The 17128-nt window shown below is 42.0% G+C and overlaps 1 protein-coding gene across 2 annotated transcripts in view; it reads left to right on the plus strand.

The window, feature by feature from the left end:
* The window catches only part of LOC121004763 (protein-glutamine gamma-glutamyltransferase E-like), an 82565-nt gene that overhangs the window by 54406 nt on the left and 11031 nt on the right, over positions 1 to 17128 (plus strand). The window contains exons 8-13 of one of the 2 annotated variants that reach the window (XR_005779825.1): positions 6070 to 6173; positions 6568 to 6810; positions 9112 to 9477; positions 10404 to 10561; positions 12603 to 12736; positions 13548 to 14375. Coding sequence is in view for 1 of the 2 variants with exons in the window: in XM_040437108.1 (XP_040293042.1) it covers positions 6070 to 6173; positions 6568 to 6810; positions 9112 to 9477; positions 10404 to 10561; positions 12603 to 12736; positions 13548 to 13761 (1219 nt within the window). In the remaining variant the exon portion in view is untranslated. Of the gene's footprint in view, positions 1 to 6069; positions 6174 to 6567; positions 6811 to 9111; positions 9478 to 10403; positions 10562 to 12602; positions 12737 to 13547; positions 14506 to 17128 lie in introns of those variants that run through there. The other variant, XM_040437108.1, reaches the window with a different exon arrangement.

The following is a 17128-nucleotide window of genomic DNA, read 5'->3' on the forward strand; positions in this document are numbered from 1 at the left end:
ATTTGGATGATTATGGCTTACAGCTTATAAAACCCCAAAGTCACAATCTCAGGTCCCCTTTGCTCAGGGGGTATGGATTAATTAGCTGACTAGAGTGTGACACTTTGAGCCTAGAATATTGGACCTTTTCACAAAATTCAAATTTTAAGTTGCATTAATGAAATAAATGGACTTTTGCACGATATTCAAATTTTCGAGTTTCACCTGTACTTCTTACCCCAAGCCTCTATATCAGATCTCATAGGGCCCCATAGCATACATTAGTAGGAGCACCCCTTGCCCCACACACCTTCCGAGAATGCGTATTGTACATCAAACACTTCCAGGCAACACGGAATGTAAAATAAGCCTCCCCAGATTTTTGACAAATTAAAAAAAAGTAAAAAAAAAAAATTGCCCTCAGCCTCACCAACTTTAATGTTAGAAAAACTGCTTAGTAAAAAGTGCTCATTCTAAGCACCATATTTCTCAATCCATTTTACAGGATAAGGCCTCATGCACACGACATGCAAATCGCGGATCTGCAAAACACGGGTTGGTGTCCGTGTGCATTCCGCAATTTGCGGAAAGGCACGGACAGCCTTTAATACAACTGCCTATTCTCGTCCGCAAAGCGCGGACAAGAATAGGACATGTTATATTTTTTTGCAGTCCACGGAACGGAGCCACGGATGCAGACAGCACACGGAGTGCTGGCCGCATCTTTTGCGGCCCCATTGAAGTGAATGGGTCCGCATCCGAGCCGCCAAAATTGCGGCTCAGATGCGGACCAAACCAACGGCCATGTGCATGAGGCCTTAGTGGTAGAATTGCATTGATAAATCTGCTTTCCTTCACATAATATATTATAAAATTTGCTGCCTGCAGCCACCACTAGGGGAGCTAGTTACATACTGCAGGAATTTATACAGTTACAGTTGATAGCAATAGAAACTGGAAATAATTTCTTTTCACTGAGCTCCCCCTAGCGGTGACTGCTGAAAAATGCTGAAAATCTATTTCTGGAACAGGAGAAGCATTTCAGCGTCATGCCCCTCCATAACAGTCGCATTGTCTGCCCTCCGTGTTAAGCATGCCACTGCGTTTTTCCTTCTTGCAGAAATCATTGTTTTAAGAAATTCACTAATAAAGGCTTAAGTGCACTGAGGACAGACCCTAACCACTTGGTGCACCTTTGCTCCACTGCAAAACCAGTATTGTATAAACAAAACCACCCAATATTATAGCAAACCCTATGTTAAGTAGTCAAAAACACACAGTCAATAAAACAGTATATATCAGAGAACCTAGGGGATAAGATGGAAGGCCTGCAACTGTTAAGATGCAAGAGTCATAAGTATATCCCCCTATGTTAGGCAGTAAGAAGTAAATGGCAGATAAGTATTAAAGAAGCTCTGTCACCAGGATTAACCCTATAAAGGGCTGTTTTCTCGCGCCTGTGCACTGAATTGCTAGCAAGGCTTCTGCTGCCTGCCAAGCAGAAGACATCACTGAACCTGGAACCCAGTAGTGGAGGTGCCATCGGCTTCATCTGCAGTCACCTCCACTTCCGGGGTCAGTGACGTCAATGGTGTGTACGCACTAATCATCTTAGCTGCTCGGAAAGCAGCAGAAGACATGGTGCACTTGCGCCCGTGTTAGCGACTCAGTGCGGTGCACAGATTGCTAATGCGATTGCTCATTCCCATACAAAATCTTTATTTGCCGGCAGCAGAGCATGATTAGACGACACAATCTGCTGCTGGCAAATTATGATTTTTTTAGCCTGCTTAAAAATTGTGATTGCCCGATGAAAGAGCGTGTTGCTCATTCATCGAGTAATTGGCGGTGCATTTACACAGGCAGATCATCGCTAACAAACATTTCTACAAACACTTGTAAGCGATGATCTGCTTGCTATCTCACACTAGCGTCGGGGTTCCGCTTGTGAGTTCCGTTTGAAGGCTCTCACAAGCGGCCCCGAACGGATCCGTCCGGCCCTAATGCATTCTGAGTGGACGCGGATCCGCTCAGAATGCATCAGTCTGGCAGCGTTCAGCCTCCGCTCCGCTCATCAAGCGGACTCCCGAACGCAGCTTGCAGCATTCGGATGTCCGCCTGGCCGTGCGGAGGCAAGCGGATCCGTCCAGACTTACAATGGAAGTCAATGGAGACGGATCCGCTTGAAAATGACACCATATGGCTCAATCTTCAAACTGATCCGTCCCCTATTGACTTTCAATGTAAAGTCTGGATGGATCCGTCTGAAGCTACTTTCAGACTTAGAATTTTTTCTACAATATAATGCAGACGGATCCGCTCTGAACGCTAGTGTGAAAGTAGCCTAAGGCATGTAAGATTTTAATCAGCAGAGTAAGCCCTGCCAGACATTGTGCTTGGTTTAATAGGTCTGATCCTACTGATAAATGCCTTTATTAATTAAAGATGAAGTGGCCCAGACACCTTTCATTCATTCATCCCTACTTCATAGGAGTACATAGCTATATCTCTTTCTAGACAGTAAAGAAGGAAATCATGGGGCATTACATACAGCACCATATGTATCGCTGGGGCTCTATGTGGGGGACTATTTTCTATGCAGTGGAGGAAGGGGACGTATTTTCTAATTAGGCACTTGTGGTCACGTGCCTAAGGCGTCGCCCTGCAGAGGAGCGGCACTAGAGAGGCAAGTTTATTTATTTTTTTCATTGTAAAAAAAAAAGTTTTGTTAGTTTTTTCACCTTCCAGGTAACCAGGTGCCGTGGGTGGGGTTAGAGTAAGGCCTCTTTCACACGGGCGTTGCGGGAAAATGTGCGGGTGCGTTACGGGAACACCCGTGATTTTTCCGCACGAGTGCAAAACATTGTAATGCGTTTTGCACTCGCGTGAGAAAAATCGTGCGTGTTTGGTACCCAAACCCGAACTTCTTCACAGAAGTTCGGGCTTGGGATCGGTGTTCTGTAGATTGTATTATTTTCCCTTATAACATGGTTATAAGGGAAAATAATAGCATTCTGAATACAGAATGCATAGTAAAATGGCGCTGGAGGGGTTAAAAAATAAAAATAATCATTTAACTCACCTTAGTCCACTTGATCGCGTAACCCGGCATCTCCTTCTGTCTTCATCTGATCTCTGTGCAGCAACAGGACCTTTGGTGACGTCATTTCGGTCATCACATGATCCATCACCATGGTAAAAGATCATGTGATGACCGGAATGACGTCACCACAGGTCCTGTTGCTGCAAAGAGATCAGATGAAGACAGAAGGAGATGCCGGGCTACGCGATCAAGTGGACTAAGGTGAGTTTAAAAAAAAAAAATTTATTTTTTAACCCCTCCAGCGATGTATTCAGAATGCTATTATTTCCCCTTATAACCATGTTATAAGGGAAAATAATAATGATCGGGTCTCCATCCCGATCGTCTCCTAGCAACCGTGCGTGAAAATCGCACCACATCCGCACTTGCTTGCGGATGCTTGCGATTTTCACGCAACCCCATTAATTTCTATGGGGACTGCGTTACGTGAAAAACGCACAAAGAGGAGCATGCTGCATCACCGCTCATGTGCACAGCCCCATAGAAATGAATGGGTCGGTATTCAGTGCGGGTGCAATGCGTTCACCTTCTGCATCGCATCCGCGCGGAATACTCGCTCGTGTGAAAGGGGCCTTATGGGGTTTGGTGTGAGGGGCTGCAGGCTACAGACACAGTGTGAGCTCATTTGCAAAGCTCAAAGGCTGTCTGCGGACTGCACGTTAGGCAGAAGAGGGGAAGAGAGGAGAGCGGTTCTCCTCCGGCTCCTCTGTACTCCCCCACAGAGTCAAGGAGCTCAGGAGCAGCCTGGGACCGGAGCATATGACTCACTCTAAGGCCCCTTTCACACGGGCGAGTATTCCGCGCGGATGCGATGCGTGAGTTGAACGCATTGCACCCGCACTGAATCCCGACCCATTCATTTCTATGAGGCTGTGCACATGAGCGGTGATTTTCACGCATCACTTGTGCGTTGCGTGAAAATCGCAGCATGCTCTATATTCTGCGTTTTTCACGCAACGCAGGCCCCATAGAAGTGAATGGGGTTGCGTGAAAATCGCAAGCATCCGCAAGCAAGTGCGGATGTGGTGCGATTTTCGCGCACGGTTGCTTGGAGACGATCGGGATGGAGACCCGATCATTATTATTTTCCCTTATAACAGTGTATTCTGCTGGAGAATGGACCGGTGTATATACTGTATACTGCTAGAGAATAAACCATGTATATACTGTATACTGCTAGAGAATAAACCATGTATATACTGTATGCTGCTAGAGAATAAACCAAATATATACTGTATACTGCTAGAGAATGAACCATGTATATACTGTATACTGCTAGAGAATGAACCATGTATATACTGTATACTGCTAGAGAATAAACCATGTATATAGTGTATTCTACTGGAGAATGAACCGTGTATATACTGTATACTGCTAGAGAATGGAGTGGTGTATATACTGTATACTGCTAGAGAATGGACTGGTGTATATACTGTATACTGCTAGAGAATGGACCAGTGTATATACTGTATACTGCTAGAGAATGAACCATGTATATAGTGTATTCTGCTGGAGAATGGACTGGTGTATATACTGTATACTGCTAGAGAATAAACCATGTATATACTGTATGCTGCTGGAGAATGAATCATGTAAATACTCCATATTTCTAGCGAACGAACCATGTATATACTGTATACTGCTAGAGAATGAACCATGTATATACTGTATACTGCTAGAAAATGAACAGTGTATATACTGTATACTGCTAGAGAATGGACTGGTGTATATACTGTATATTTCCATAGAATGGACTGGGGCATGTACTATATACTGCTAGAGAATGGAGTGGTGTATATATTGTATATTGCTGGAGAATGAACCATGTATATAGCGTATTCTGCTGGAGAATGGACCGGTGTATATACTGTATACTGCTAGAGAATGGACCGGTGTATATACTGTATACTGCTAGAGAATGGACTGGTGTATATACTGTATACTGCTAGAGAATGGACTGGTGTATATACTGTATACTGCTAGAGAATGAACCATGTATATACTGTATACTGCTAGAGAATGGACTGGTGTATATACTGTATACTGCTAGAGAATGAACCATGTATATACTGTATACTGCTAGAGAATGGACTGGTGTATATACTGTATACTGCTAGAGAATGGACTGGTGTATATACTGTATACTGCTAGAGAATGAACCATGTATATACTGTATACTGCTAGAGAATGGACTGGTGTATATACTGTATACTGCTAGAGAATGAACCATGTATATACTGTATACTGCTAGAGAATTAACCGTGTATATAGTGTATACTGCTAGAGAATGAACCATGTATATACTGTATACTACTAGAGAATGAACCATGTATATACTGTATACTGCTAGAGAATAAACCATGTATATAGTGTATTCTACTGGAGAATGAACCATGTATATACTGTATACTGCTGGAGAATGGACCGGTGTATATACTGTATACTGTACACCAAAATTTGTGACTTTTTTCTATGCTGCTCTCGCCACTTTTGGGTACAGTAGGTGGAGTTCAGTGTGAGGGGCTGCGGCTAGGCATAACCCAACACATTTATTATAATTGAGGCCAGAAACTGGCACAAATTATACTGCTGATCTATGCCAGCACATAGCTGCCATTCCTTTGTATTTAATTGTATGGACTGTCGAAAGAGATGCCTAATTTATTAAGAGGTATTTAGCAGATTTTTTTTTTCAGTGTACTTAAATGTGCGTGTTTATGGGCAAGTTGGGAGGGATAGCTGATGGCCAAATGCTCGTCCAATTTTTGGACTTTTGGGACTTTGCCTAATATAACAAACTGCTACCCACCCACAAAAAGGGAAGATAGTCCTCCAGATATGTGAGTAAAAAAGAGTTTTAAATGTTGAGGGATAACCCATTTAACTTTATGGTTAGTGTATATTTTCTAGGATCCTCTTTGTAATATTTTCTAGGTATATTTTACTAAAATAAATAATGTGTGTTTAATACATGGTGTTATCTGCAGGAATTTCCATGTTTGGAATGAAAGTTGGTTCTCTAGAAGCGAATTGGGTTCAAGTTATGGAGGATGGCAAGTGCTGGATGCCACACCACAAGAGCTAAGTGGAGGTACAGAATGAGATCCATTACTTTCTATACAGATGTTTCTAAAAGCGATTGTTCCTTGACAATAAACAAATCTGAAAGTGTCTTCCTGCTGGAACCTCCAGTGATCAGCTGTTCTGGTTCCTGTAAGTAGGTGCTTAATTTCCCTGCAGCGCCACCACAAGGGAAATTGAGCATTACACAGTGCTCATTCATATCATTAGGTTATCTGTGTAATATGGGACAGGACAGGTTCTCCAGAAAGAGGAACAATGTTCTAACTGTTGTCTACTCTGGCTATTAGATGAGGGTTCCTAGCAGAGGACTCACCTCTATTAACTCCAAAACCTTGACAGGTATATATGAGTTTTCTAAACTGTTCAACTTAAGGACTAATTTAACTGATTATTATCTATAGGAATTCACTGCTGTGGCCCAACCTCAGTCCATGCCATCAAAGAAGGAGACATTGATCTTGATTACGATGGCCCGTTCGTTTTCTCAGAAGTTAATGCTGACCGCGTTACATGGGTTTATTACGACAAAGATCTGAAGGAGAAAGTCTACACCAACAGCGGTTCGGTGGGGACATTTATCAGCACCAAAGCAGTGGGGAGCAATGGACGGACAGATATAACGGACAACTATAAATATCCAGAAGGTTTGTCCTATGAAATACAGTGCTAAATTAGAAAAAGTATGTGTGCCCTATGACTGATTATGCACCATGTTAATTTGTGTGTGATCTTCAAACAAAGAGTCATAATAAACAAAGAGAGCCAAAAAAATGGCATAACATAGTCCACATTTACTATTATGATTGTGCCTGAATTCTAGCGTACATTACACCAAAATTTGAATTGGGAGCAAAAGGAATAGTTCACTGGGCATCATCCTTCAAGGAGTGTGGCATAACTAAAATGGGTGTGGCTAAAGATACCACATTTTGCACCAACTTCTCTTAGGCCTATTGCACACGGGCGTTTTTTTTCCCCCGTTTACTGGCCGTTTTTTGCGTTCCGTATACGGTCCGTATACGGAACCATTCATTTCAATGGTTCCGCAAAAAAAACGGAATGTACTCTGTTTGCATTCCGTTTCCGTATTTCCGTTTTTCCGTTCCGTTTTAACATAGAACATGTCCTATTATTGCCCGCAAATCACGTTCCGTGGCTCCATTCAAGTCAATGGGTCCGCAAAAAAAACGGAACACATATGGAAATGCATCCGTATGTCTTCCGTTCCGTTTTTTGCTGAACCATCTATTGAAAATGTTATGCCCAGCCCAATTTTATCTATGTAATTACTGTATACTGTATATGCCATACGGAAAAACGGAACAGAAACGGAAACACAACGGAAACAAAAAACGGATCCATGAAAAACGGACTGCAAAACACTGAAAAAGCCATACGGTCGTGTGCAATAGGCCTTATAAACATTATTTTTATAAGAAACTTTTTTTTTTTTCCGAAACTTTTTTTTTTCCTACTCCATGCTGAAATTTTTTTTTTTTTTATAATGCATGTTTTGTTGCTAACTGAAGATTTTCTTTTTATTTATTTTCTGTAGATGATGGTGGAGGTGTCCATATTGTCTGAGCTGCAGTTAACAGCAGCCATATGGACACTAGAAGCCTGTGATAAACAACTGCTTGACTTCTATGGGAGAGTATTGTGAGTGTGCAGAGCTCATTGTGCAGGGAGGGGAGGAGATGAGCTGTGACCATCACCTATTGCGAATGGTGTATGCTGTGTTATCTATGATTGTTTTCCTGACTGTGATGGTAATGAGATTACTGCTGAGTGGTGATCTATACAGAACGGGAAGTGTCAGCCTATAGTGAGGCTCAGTAGCCAGGGCAGAAAACTGTAAGATTTCAGGATCAAAACATACATTATGACAAAGGAAATAAAAAAACACGAGCAACATTTTAGAAATATATATACTTAATAAAAATGTATATTCTGACAATACATTCCTTTTAAGCAAAAGCAACTGAACAAATGTTAGAATTTGACATCAAATATATTGGTATCAGACCTCTGCGACTCCAGTTGATTCTGAGACCGAAGAAAGTGCCACCTGTGGTGCAAAGAAATGCACAAGGGAATGGCTTTTAATTCTCAGTTTGAGCGAGGATCCCACCAAGTGTGGTCCCGACCAATCAAAAAATGACAGCATATCCTTTCTATGATGGAAAAAAACCCTTTCAACTAAGGCTGCCTTCACATCTGTGTTAGAAGCTCAGTTTGGGGCTTCCGGCGTGGAAACTCATAAAAAAAATAGCGAAAAAAAACCCTTCTCCTGAATGGAAACCTAACGGATTCCATTATAGTCAGTGGGATCTGTTAGGCTTTATTCCAGTCAGTTATTTGTCGAATCTGGCACTTCATTTATTTTCATTCTTCTGCTCCTCTAACGGACCAGTCATAGAGTCATAGAGACTAATATGCGGGAAACCAGCACAATCCAAGAGTAATATTTATATTGGTCTCACCTTACAAAAAAACTCATGGAGGTTGGAGCCCACCTAATAATGTCATGGCATATCCTACAGATGAAAATTCCCCATTAAGTAAATGCAATAATAATTTTAAAACTGTACTATCAGAAGCGTACATAGAGTAGTAAAGGCCCCATAGCAAGGATCTAACCAGACCCCCCACACAGGACAGAAGGGTTTCTGCCTAAACTCCTGTCAATGACCCTAGGGCCATTTTATTTCCACTGCCTCGTTTGCTAAAAATTGTTGCTTTAAGGGTAGAGTCCTGACCAAGTTTTTACCTCCAGTAGAAGAGGAGATGATTCCAACTGGGCGGGTCCCATTGCAGTCGCACGCTCTGCCGCTATGGTAGTTACGCCCCTTGTGTACTATGTATTTACTTAGGTGTTCTCCGTCCCATGAACAGCCAATTCTCCAAACCATATCTTATAATACTACTGTATCACTGTTTTTCAGAGTCTGAAAAAGAAAGATTAATATACATGAAAGCTCGTAAAAAGCTAATAGAAATGGGCATCATTAATAAGAACAGCGCTGAGAACCGAGGCATTACAAAAAGAAGTCGCAAAAAAAGAACCGGAGGATCTCCATTAGATGACCTAGATGAGAAGAAGAAAGAATTCGATATTCAAGGGACATTTGAGCTAAATTCATCCACAAAGTTTGGAGCTGACATAAAACTGACCCTGCATTTAAAGAACACCAGCAAAGTCCCTCAACCCGTTAAAATAAAGATAAGCGCCTCTACCATTGAATATATCGGCAGGCCGGATACTGAAGTATATTCTGATGATACCACTCTAACTGTGCCACCCAAGAAAGGTAATTCAGCATTCTATTCCTACTTGGTTTTCTGCCCGCAACCATGCTGGTGTGGAGAGAGTCTCCCCATCGTCACTGCGCACACATTACTTTACCCACCCTGATCTGGTAGCCCAGTATAGAGGAGGATTCATTGTAAATTACAGGCGGTCCAGTGTTTTCTCCATGTTTCAGACAGCAAGGGAGGACATATGGCTAAGGCGACTTTCACACTGGCGTTTCTGGGTCCGTTTGTGAGATCCATTAAGGGCTTTTCCAAAAACGGATCAGTTCTGCCCCAATGCATTCTGAATGGATAAGGATCCGTTCAGAATACATCAGTTTGGCTGCGTTAGGTCTCCGTTCCGATTTTGAGGCGGACACCAAAACGCTGCTTGCGGAGCCAAACGTATCCGTCCTGACTTACAATGTAAGTCAATGGGGACGGATCCGTTTTCAATGACACAATTGAAAGAATAATGCAAACGGATCCGTTCTGTGCGGATACAAGCGTTTGCATTATCGGTGCGGATCCGTCTGTGCAGATACCAGACGGATCCGCACCGAACGCAGGTGTGAAAGTAGCCTAACCAGTAATAACAATTCTTCTATTATTTTGCTAGGCTGTGTTCACACTCTTCATTTAATCACATTGTTTGCAAAACCAGGCATGGGACCTAAAGAGATTACAAATAAAAGCTTCATTCGTTTTCTTTATCTTGGATTTTCCGGACTACTAAAACCTAGGAACAGTAGCAGTACGCACTGATGACTAATTATGGCATTTCTGACTATTACCCTAAAATGCTAATTAGAGGGTGTAATAAAATTCAGTTTGAGTCTGAAGGATCCGCATTGCCACCCTGTGGTTAGGAGTGGTAATACAGTCATTAGTAAGCATTAAGTCTGTCACACCCATATAACCACTGTCTATGTGTTCATTACAGAGAAAACTCTTTCTGTAAGCATACCTGCTTCAGATTACGAAAATGATTTGACAAACCATAATCTGATGGAAGTTGTGGCATTATGTGAATTGAAAAATAAAAAGAAAATGCTTGTTCGGAAAGTCATCGTTATTGAGAGGCCTCCTATGGACATACAGGTAACAACAACCCAGCACAATGTGCATGATACTAATGCACTCAAATGTTTTTTGCGTTCAGTATACTGTGCGTTTTTTTAGTTCAGTATGCGTTACTTATACTGAACCATTCATTTCAATGGGTCCGTAAAAAAAACGTACTCTGTATGTCTTCCGTATCCGTTCAGTTTTTGCGGAACCATCTATTGGAAATGTTATGCTCAGCCCAATTTTTTCTATGTAATTACTGTATACTGTATATGCGAACGGAACGGAACCGGAAACACTACTGACACAAAAAATGGAAAAACTGATCCGTTAAAAATGTCCCCCAAAACACTAAAAATGTCACGTGCATGAGCCCTAAGGCTACTTTTACATGGACGATGTTTCCGTTCTGGGGCTGGAGTTTAGAATGGACACCACCCGGACTGGACATTGACCGATTCATCTCCATGTAGGCAATTTGCTGTATGAACATTGGTCCCTGGCAAGGAAACCACAGCAGGTTTTCCACAAAACTCATTCATTCAATAAATGAGAAAAATGGAGTGCACATCTTAAAGAGGTTATCCATTCCGACAGCTATTTCCTACAGCCCTATAGAGCTGAATGGAGAGGCAGCATTCAAAGAGTTTTCTTTATTTTCATGACTATGAAGGCATCAAAACTATGAATTAACACATGTGGAATTATATACATAACAAACAAGTGTGAAACAACTGAAAATATGTCATATTCTAGGTTCTTCAAAGTAGCCACCTTTTGCTTTGATTACTGCTTTGCATACTCTTGGCATTCTCTTGATGAGCTTCAAGAGGTAGTCCCCTGAAATGGTCTTCCAACAGTCTTGAAGGAGTTCCCAGAGATGCTTAGCACTTGTTTGCCCTTTTGCCTTCACTCTGCGGTCCAGCTCACCCCAAACCATCTCGATTGGGTTCAGGTCCGGTGACTGTGGAGGCCAGGTCATCTGGCGCAGCACCCCATCACTCTCCTTCATGGTCAAATAGCCCTTACTTTCAAAGTTTTCCCAATTTTTTGGCTGACTGACTGACCTTCATTTCTTAAAGTAATGATGGCCACTAGTTTTTCTTTACTTAGCTGCTTTTTTCTTGCCATAATACAAATTCTAACAGTCTATTCAGTAGGACTATCAGCTGTGTATCCACCTGACTTCTCCTCAACGCAACTGATGGTCCCAACCCCATTTATAAGGCAAGAAATCCCACTTATTAAACCTGACAGGGCACACCTGTGAAGTGAAAACCATTTCAGGGGACTACCTCTTGAAGCTCATCAAGAGAATGCCAAGAGTGTGCAAAGCAGTAATCAAAGCAAAAGGTGGCTACTTTGAAGAACCTAGAATATGACATATATTCAGTTGTTTCACACTTGTTTGTTATGTATATAATTCCACATGTGTTAATTCATAGATTTGATGCCTTCAGTGTGAATCTACAATTTTCATAGTCATGAAAATAAAGAAAACTCTTTGAATGAGAAGGTGTGTCCAAACTTTTGGTCTGTACTGTACATTTTCTTCCGGTTGGCATCTATCATTCTATTCCATCTATGGCTAATTTCCAACTTCCATTAGTACAGTAGGTCCGGCAGGCTGTTTCAGCAGGGAACAGCCTGCTGGGGCTCTCTGGATTCAGCTTTGTCAGATGTCACCTCAATGCCCTCTGACACCATGAGATCCAGACACTCAACGTTTTTTTTCCGGCCAAATTCCCACATATTTTCCAGGTCACAACCAGATCTCTGTTGGACCCCAGGAGCATTCCGGTGACATCCGGCAATGCCAGATTCAGCGAGCTCCTGCAGGCTGTTCTCTGCCTGAACCGCTTGTTGGACCTACTAATGGAAATATGAAAAAAGTCTTAAACCACCATTTTCTGGATAGCTAGTCATAGGGCGCCATTCACACAGCCCGGTCTTCACTATATTTTAAACTAGATTACAACGGTATCACGAATATGCTTCAATTGCTAAAAATCAAAAGTTAATAAGACCTGTAGCTGAAATTCGGAAGTTCATTGCAGAAAATTGTCTTTCACAGATCTACGGATTTGCATTTCTAAATAACCCTCTGGACGTGGAGATTACATATACTAATCCGTTATCTACCCCGCTAAACGATGGAGTCTTAGTCTTTGGTGGCAGTGGCTTGCTCAAGAAAAGCAGAAGGCGAAAGTAAGTCATTTTTTGGAAAAAATATATATTTTTAAATGTAGCTATCTCCAGTCTTCACAGTGTATTAGCCCAGGAAGCTTATATATTGGCTGTTGGTTAGAAGGGCCCTCATATGAGACAGTGACTAATGCAAGCCCTGTGTTTGCTTGTTACTGGAGGCAAAATTGATGGCACTGATCTATTTCTTCACCTTGACTACAGGGGACAAAATTCACTAGTGACCATTTTGATTCCTCAATATCATAGTCCTAACTGGACGATCCCTATAAATTATCATAAACAATGTAAAAATTGCTACATACTTGATATGCTGACCTCTTTTCTCATCCATTCCCTCTTCCTGTACATCCTGTATGCTTACCGAATGTGTCCAGCACCAATGATCACACAAAGTTAGGAAAATTAGTCCTACTTCCCAAGTCCTCTTGTACACAAGTGAAAAGTGAGAGGTGCAAGTGTTCAATTTTCCTGCAGCACCACCACAGGAGAAACAAAGTATTACACCATTCTCAATAAAATGTTTGAGATGCTGGTTTCCCCAGACCAGGGATATCCAACCTGTAGTCCTCCAGCCGTTGCAAAACTAAAACTCCCAGCATGCCTGGACAGCCTAAAACTATTAGGGCATACTGGGAGTTGTAGTTTTGCAACAGCTGGAGGGCCGCAGGTTGAGCATTCCTGATCGAGACCAAAACACCCTATTTGTAACCACTTGTTTTAAAAGCCAGACAACCCCTTCTAATGTTTGCTGCATCTCATTTACAGTAGGCACACTGATAAAAAAAATGTAACCATTTATTGCCTATTACAGGGTACCAAAGCTGCAGCCCAAAGAATCAGGCAGAATGACAATAGAAATAACACCATATCAAAGTGGAAGCAGACAGCTCACAGTGGATCTTACTTCCAAACAGTTTTCAGCTATTAAAGGATTTCACGAAGTAAAAGTATTTAGAGAAGGTGAAACCCTTGACAAGAGTGAAGGCCACGAGGAGGGTGGTGAATATGAAAATGATGAAGCCTAGGAGGACTCTATGTAATTAAAACAATCAGGTTTTCAGTAACTGATCCATGTACCGATGCAGCAGAGGGGGTTTGTCACTGCTTCAAACAGTATATCTGGTTGGTGGCAGCTGAAGAATGGAACTGAGCATGTGCGACCGCCAAACAAACAGCAGGTGCTATACAGATACATTTTATGGAATAATTCCATGGCTATGTTACATTTAAATATAACTATGTTACATTTTTAATTACATACAATGACAAAAGTTTTCAAATGCAGTTGCCGGTTTGAAAAATGCTAAATATTTTTTGTGGCACAAGCTTGTTGATTGATTTTGATATCATGTGTGGATTTTCATAAGGCTACAAGTAAACCCAACGAGTTACCGTAGTCTCTGTTCACATTACATTTGGCTCTGCCAATCATACTACAGTATACACTGGGATCATTTCCTGACATATACCTTCAATTGGATTCTACAGTAATAAAAAAAAAAACATATACAACCTTCCGTCTTCCTCTGTATGAAATAGCACAGTCTACTGCACCATTCTATACAGGTAATAAAAGGTTTGTTGTTGAAGACTATCCTGCCATGTGCCAATAGGATCCTGTTTGTCTTTTATATGTAATGTGAACAGAGCCTTATTTGTGCATGACAGAACTCCATAAGTGATGCATTGAGCACTGCAACATTTGCATATTAATATTCAAGTATTTGTTATATATATGAAAAACATAACTCTTTACAGTTTTAATAAAAGTGGTGTAGTTTAGATCATTTTGTGCTTGATATTTACTGTCATATGAGTCTGAACTTTACTGTCATGTAAATTCCCACAATGCACTACATTCTGGTAAAAGGCTACCAGCAGAATTCTGGAAAAAGTAAGGCTGGTGCTACAAGGTGACTTTGGCAATGAGACACACAACCAAAGATCGCAGTGCATTGCAGCCTGAATTGCAACTGCAAATAACTAGAGATGAGCGAATTTCTCAAAAATTCAATTCGGCTGGTTCGGCAAATTTTTCAAAAAGATTAGCTTTTATCCAAATTTATTAGCGACGAATTTTGTTAAAAAACTGCTATTTCCTGGCTGCTGTGAGCCTTTATAGTGGTGTAGAACACTGTGCCTTGTAGTAACACATATAGGGAGTCTGCTGTGGTAGTGAAATAATACTGTGAGTCTGTATGACATACAGATGACAGGCATCGCTCTTAGAATCACTGCATACTTTACTTATTTGGGCAGTCACGGGGCTAAAACTGACGAAATAACTGAAGTATCAACTCAGCCTTACAGGTCGATGTTAGCGTCAAGAAGAAGCGCACACTTCTTTTACACCATAGTCAGCTGATTCCACATAGATGTCTACAGAACCTGTTCTATTAAACGCTTATACAAGTAGAGCCCCCCGGACAGAGTGGAAAGGGTGTGAGCAGTAAGTTTGTGTTGACGTCACTGATTAATTTGCCCTTCCTCTGATCCGTCAGAACAATAACTAAAAAAAAACGGATTCTGTCTGTGGAGCATACGCCTTCACTCGGTCAGCATTTGGTCAGTAATCCATCAGTATTGCTAATGCAAAAAAAAAAACAGGAGTGGATGTAAAACAGAGATGACACATGAATGGAATATTTGCATGTCTTCTGTGTTTTGTACCCACTCCTGCTTTTGGCTACCAAATCATAAGCCAATTCTGAAGGGACCATACAGGCCTTACAGCTGCTACACAGACAGGATCTATTGTGCATCTCATTTTTCCTTCCTTCTGACAGACCAGAAGAAGGGTCAAATAAATAATGATGTAAGCCAGGCCAAAAGGCAAAATAGTGGCCCGGTCATGAAGTGGGGAGGGTGGGAACAGCATGACGAGACCACAGAGTGGCCCAATGACAGGGTCTGGAGGTGGCGGCAGCAGCAGCATCAGGAGGAGGCCACAGAGTGGACCTATGACATAGGGGTGAGGTGGAAGCAGCATGACGAGACCACAGAGTGGCCCAATGACAGTGTCTGGAGGTGGCGGCAGCATCAGGAGGAGGCCACAGAGTGGCACAATGGCAGAGTCTGGAGGTGGTGACAGCATCAGGAGGCCACAGAGTGGCAAGGTGACATAGTGTGGAGATGGCAGCAGCAACATCAGGAGACCACAGAGTGGCAAGGTGATATAGTGTGGAGATGGCAGCACATGAATATTTTCAACTTACTGAAGCTGCTTGATTTAATTGTGAATAGATGGTAAAGGCCCCCATCGATTTTACCGAAAAACAATTTAGAATTTTTTTTTTCATGACGACGTAATTCGGTCCTTACAGCAAAAGGAGCTCTTCAAGCACCCATCAATTTTCCCGAAAAAAAAACATGTTTGAAATAAACAATTTCACCACAACGTAATTCGGTCCATACCGCAAAAAGGACTTTACCACATATAACGCTGAATATATTTTCTTTTTCTACTGATATACGCCACTCAAGGCTTTACCACATATGACTGGAACAGTGAACGCCTATTATGTTTTTCTTTTTCCATGGATATACGCCACTAAAGTCTTTTCAACAGAGGGTTATAGGCTGTCAGTTTAAAAAAAAACACTGGCGCCCGAGGCGGAGTGATCTGAAGTGAACATAACGTAACAGAGGAAGTAGTTCTGCTTTGGAATAGCAAGACGCGCTGCTTGTGCGGTTTCTGTGCTGCAGAGAAGTCCCCGTAGTGTCCAGTAAGCAATACCGCAGATAAATTCGGGCTTGTGTGAATTAGTTTGCATTTTTGTGCAAGGTTAGTGCATAGTGTAGTCACCTGTATTGGTGCACCGCTCTTATGGACGTGCGGCGCCGCGTCCGCAGCACACACACGCTCCTCAGTTCCCGCCAGTGCGGCTGCAGCGCACACTGATAATGACGTCGTCACGTAAGCGCACAGTGTGTGAAACGTGCTGAAGGGCCCTGCCTCCTTAAAGTGACCATGTCTGAGCAGACCATAACCACCAAAAAGGAGGACTTCTGGCCGTCTGTCCTGGCCTTGCGCCGGATGGAGGACGAGGAGTCTAAAAACCGGACTGTCCGTCCTAAAACCGGACGTCTGGCTACCCTACGCATCCATCTACAGAGAAGGCCCAGAGAGCTGTCAGTGTCACTTCTGACAATGCTGAATTTTTCCAAACTTTACTGTTTCCATTTAAAAATCTCCTGGAAAGCAGCATCCGAATCCTCACAATCACAACATGCTCCATACACAACTTTAAGTGAATTCAGTAGCACCTGAAGCTTTCCAAGCCTCGATTCGAAAGGCAACTGGCCAAACTCAATCAAAAATGCATTGATGGATGAAATAATTTTTTTAATACATCTCTTTTTATTTTTTCAATAATACAGCATGCCTCCAAC

This window comes from Bufo bufo, chromosome 6, assembly GCF_905171765.1.
Source record: "Bufo bufo chromosome 6, aBufBuf1.1, whole genome shotgun sequence".
Lineage (NCBI taxonomy): Eukaryota > Metazoa > Chordata > Amphibia > Anura > Bufonidae > Bufo > Bufo bufo.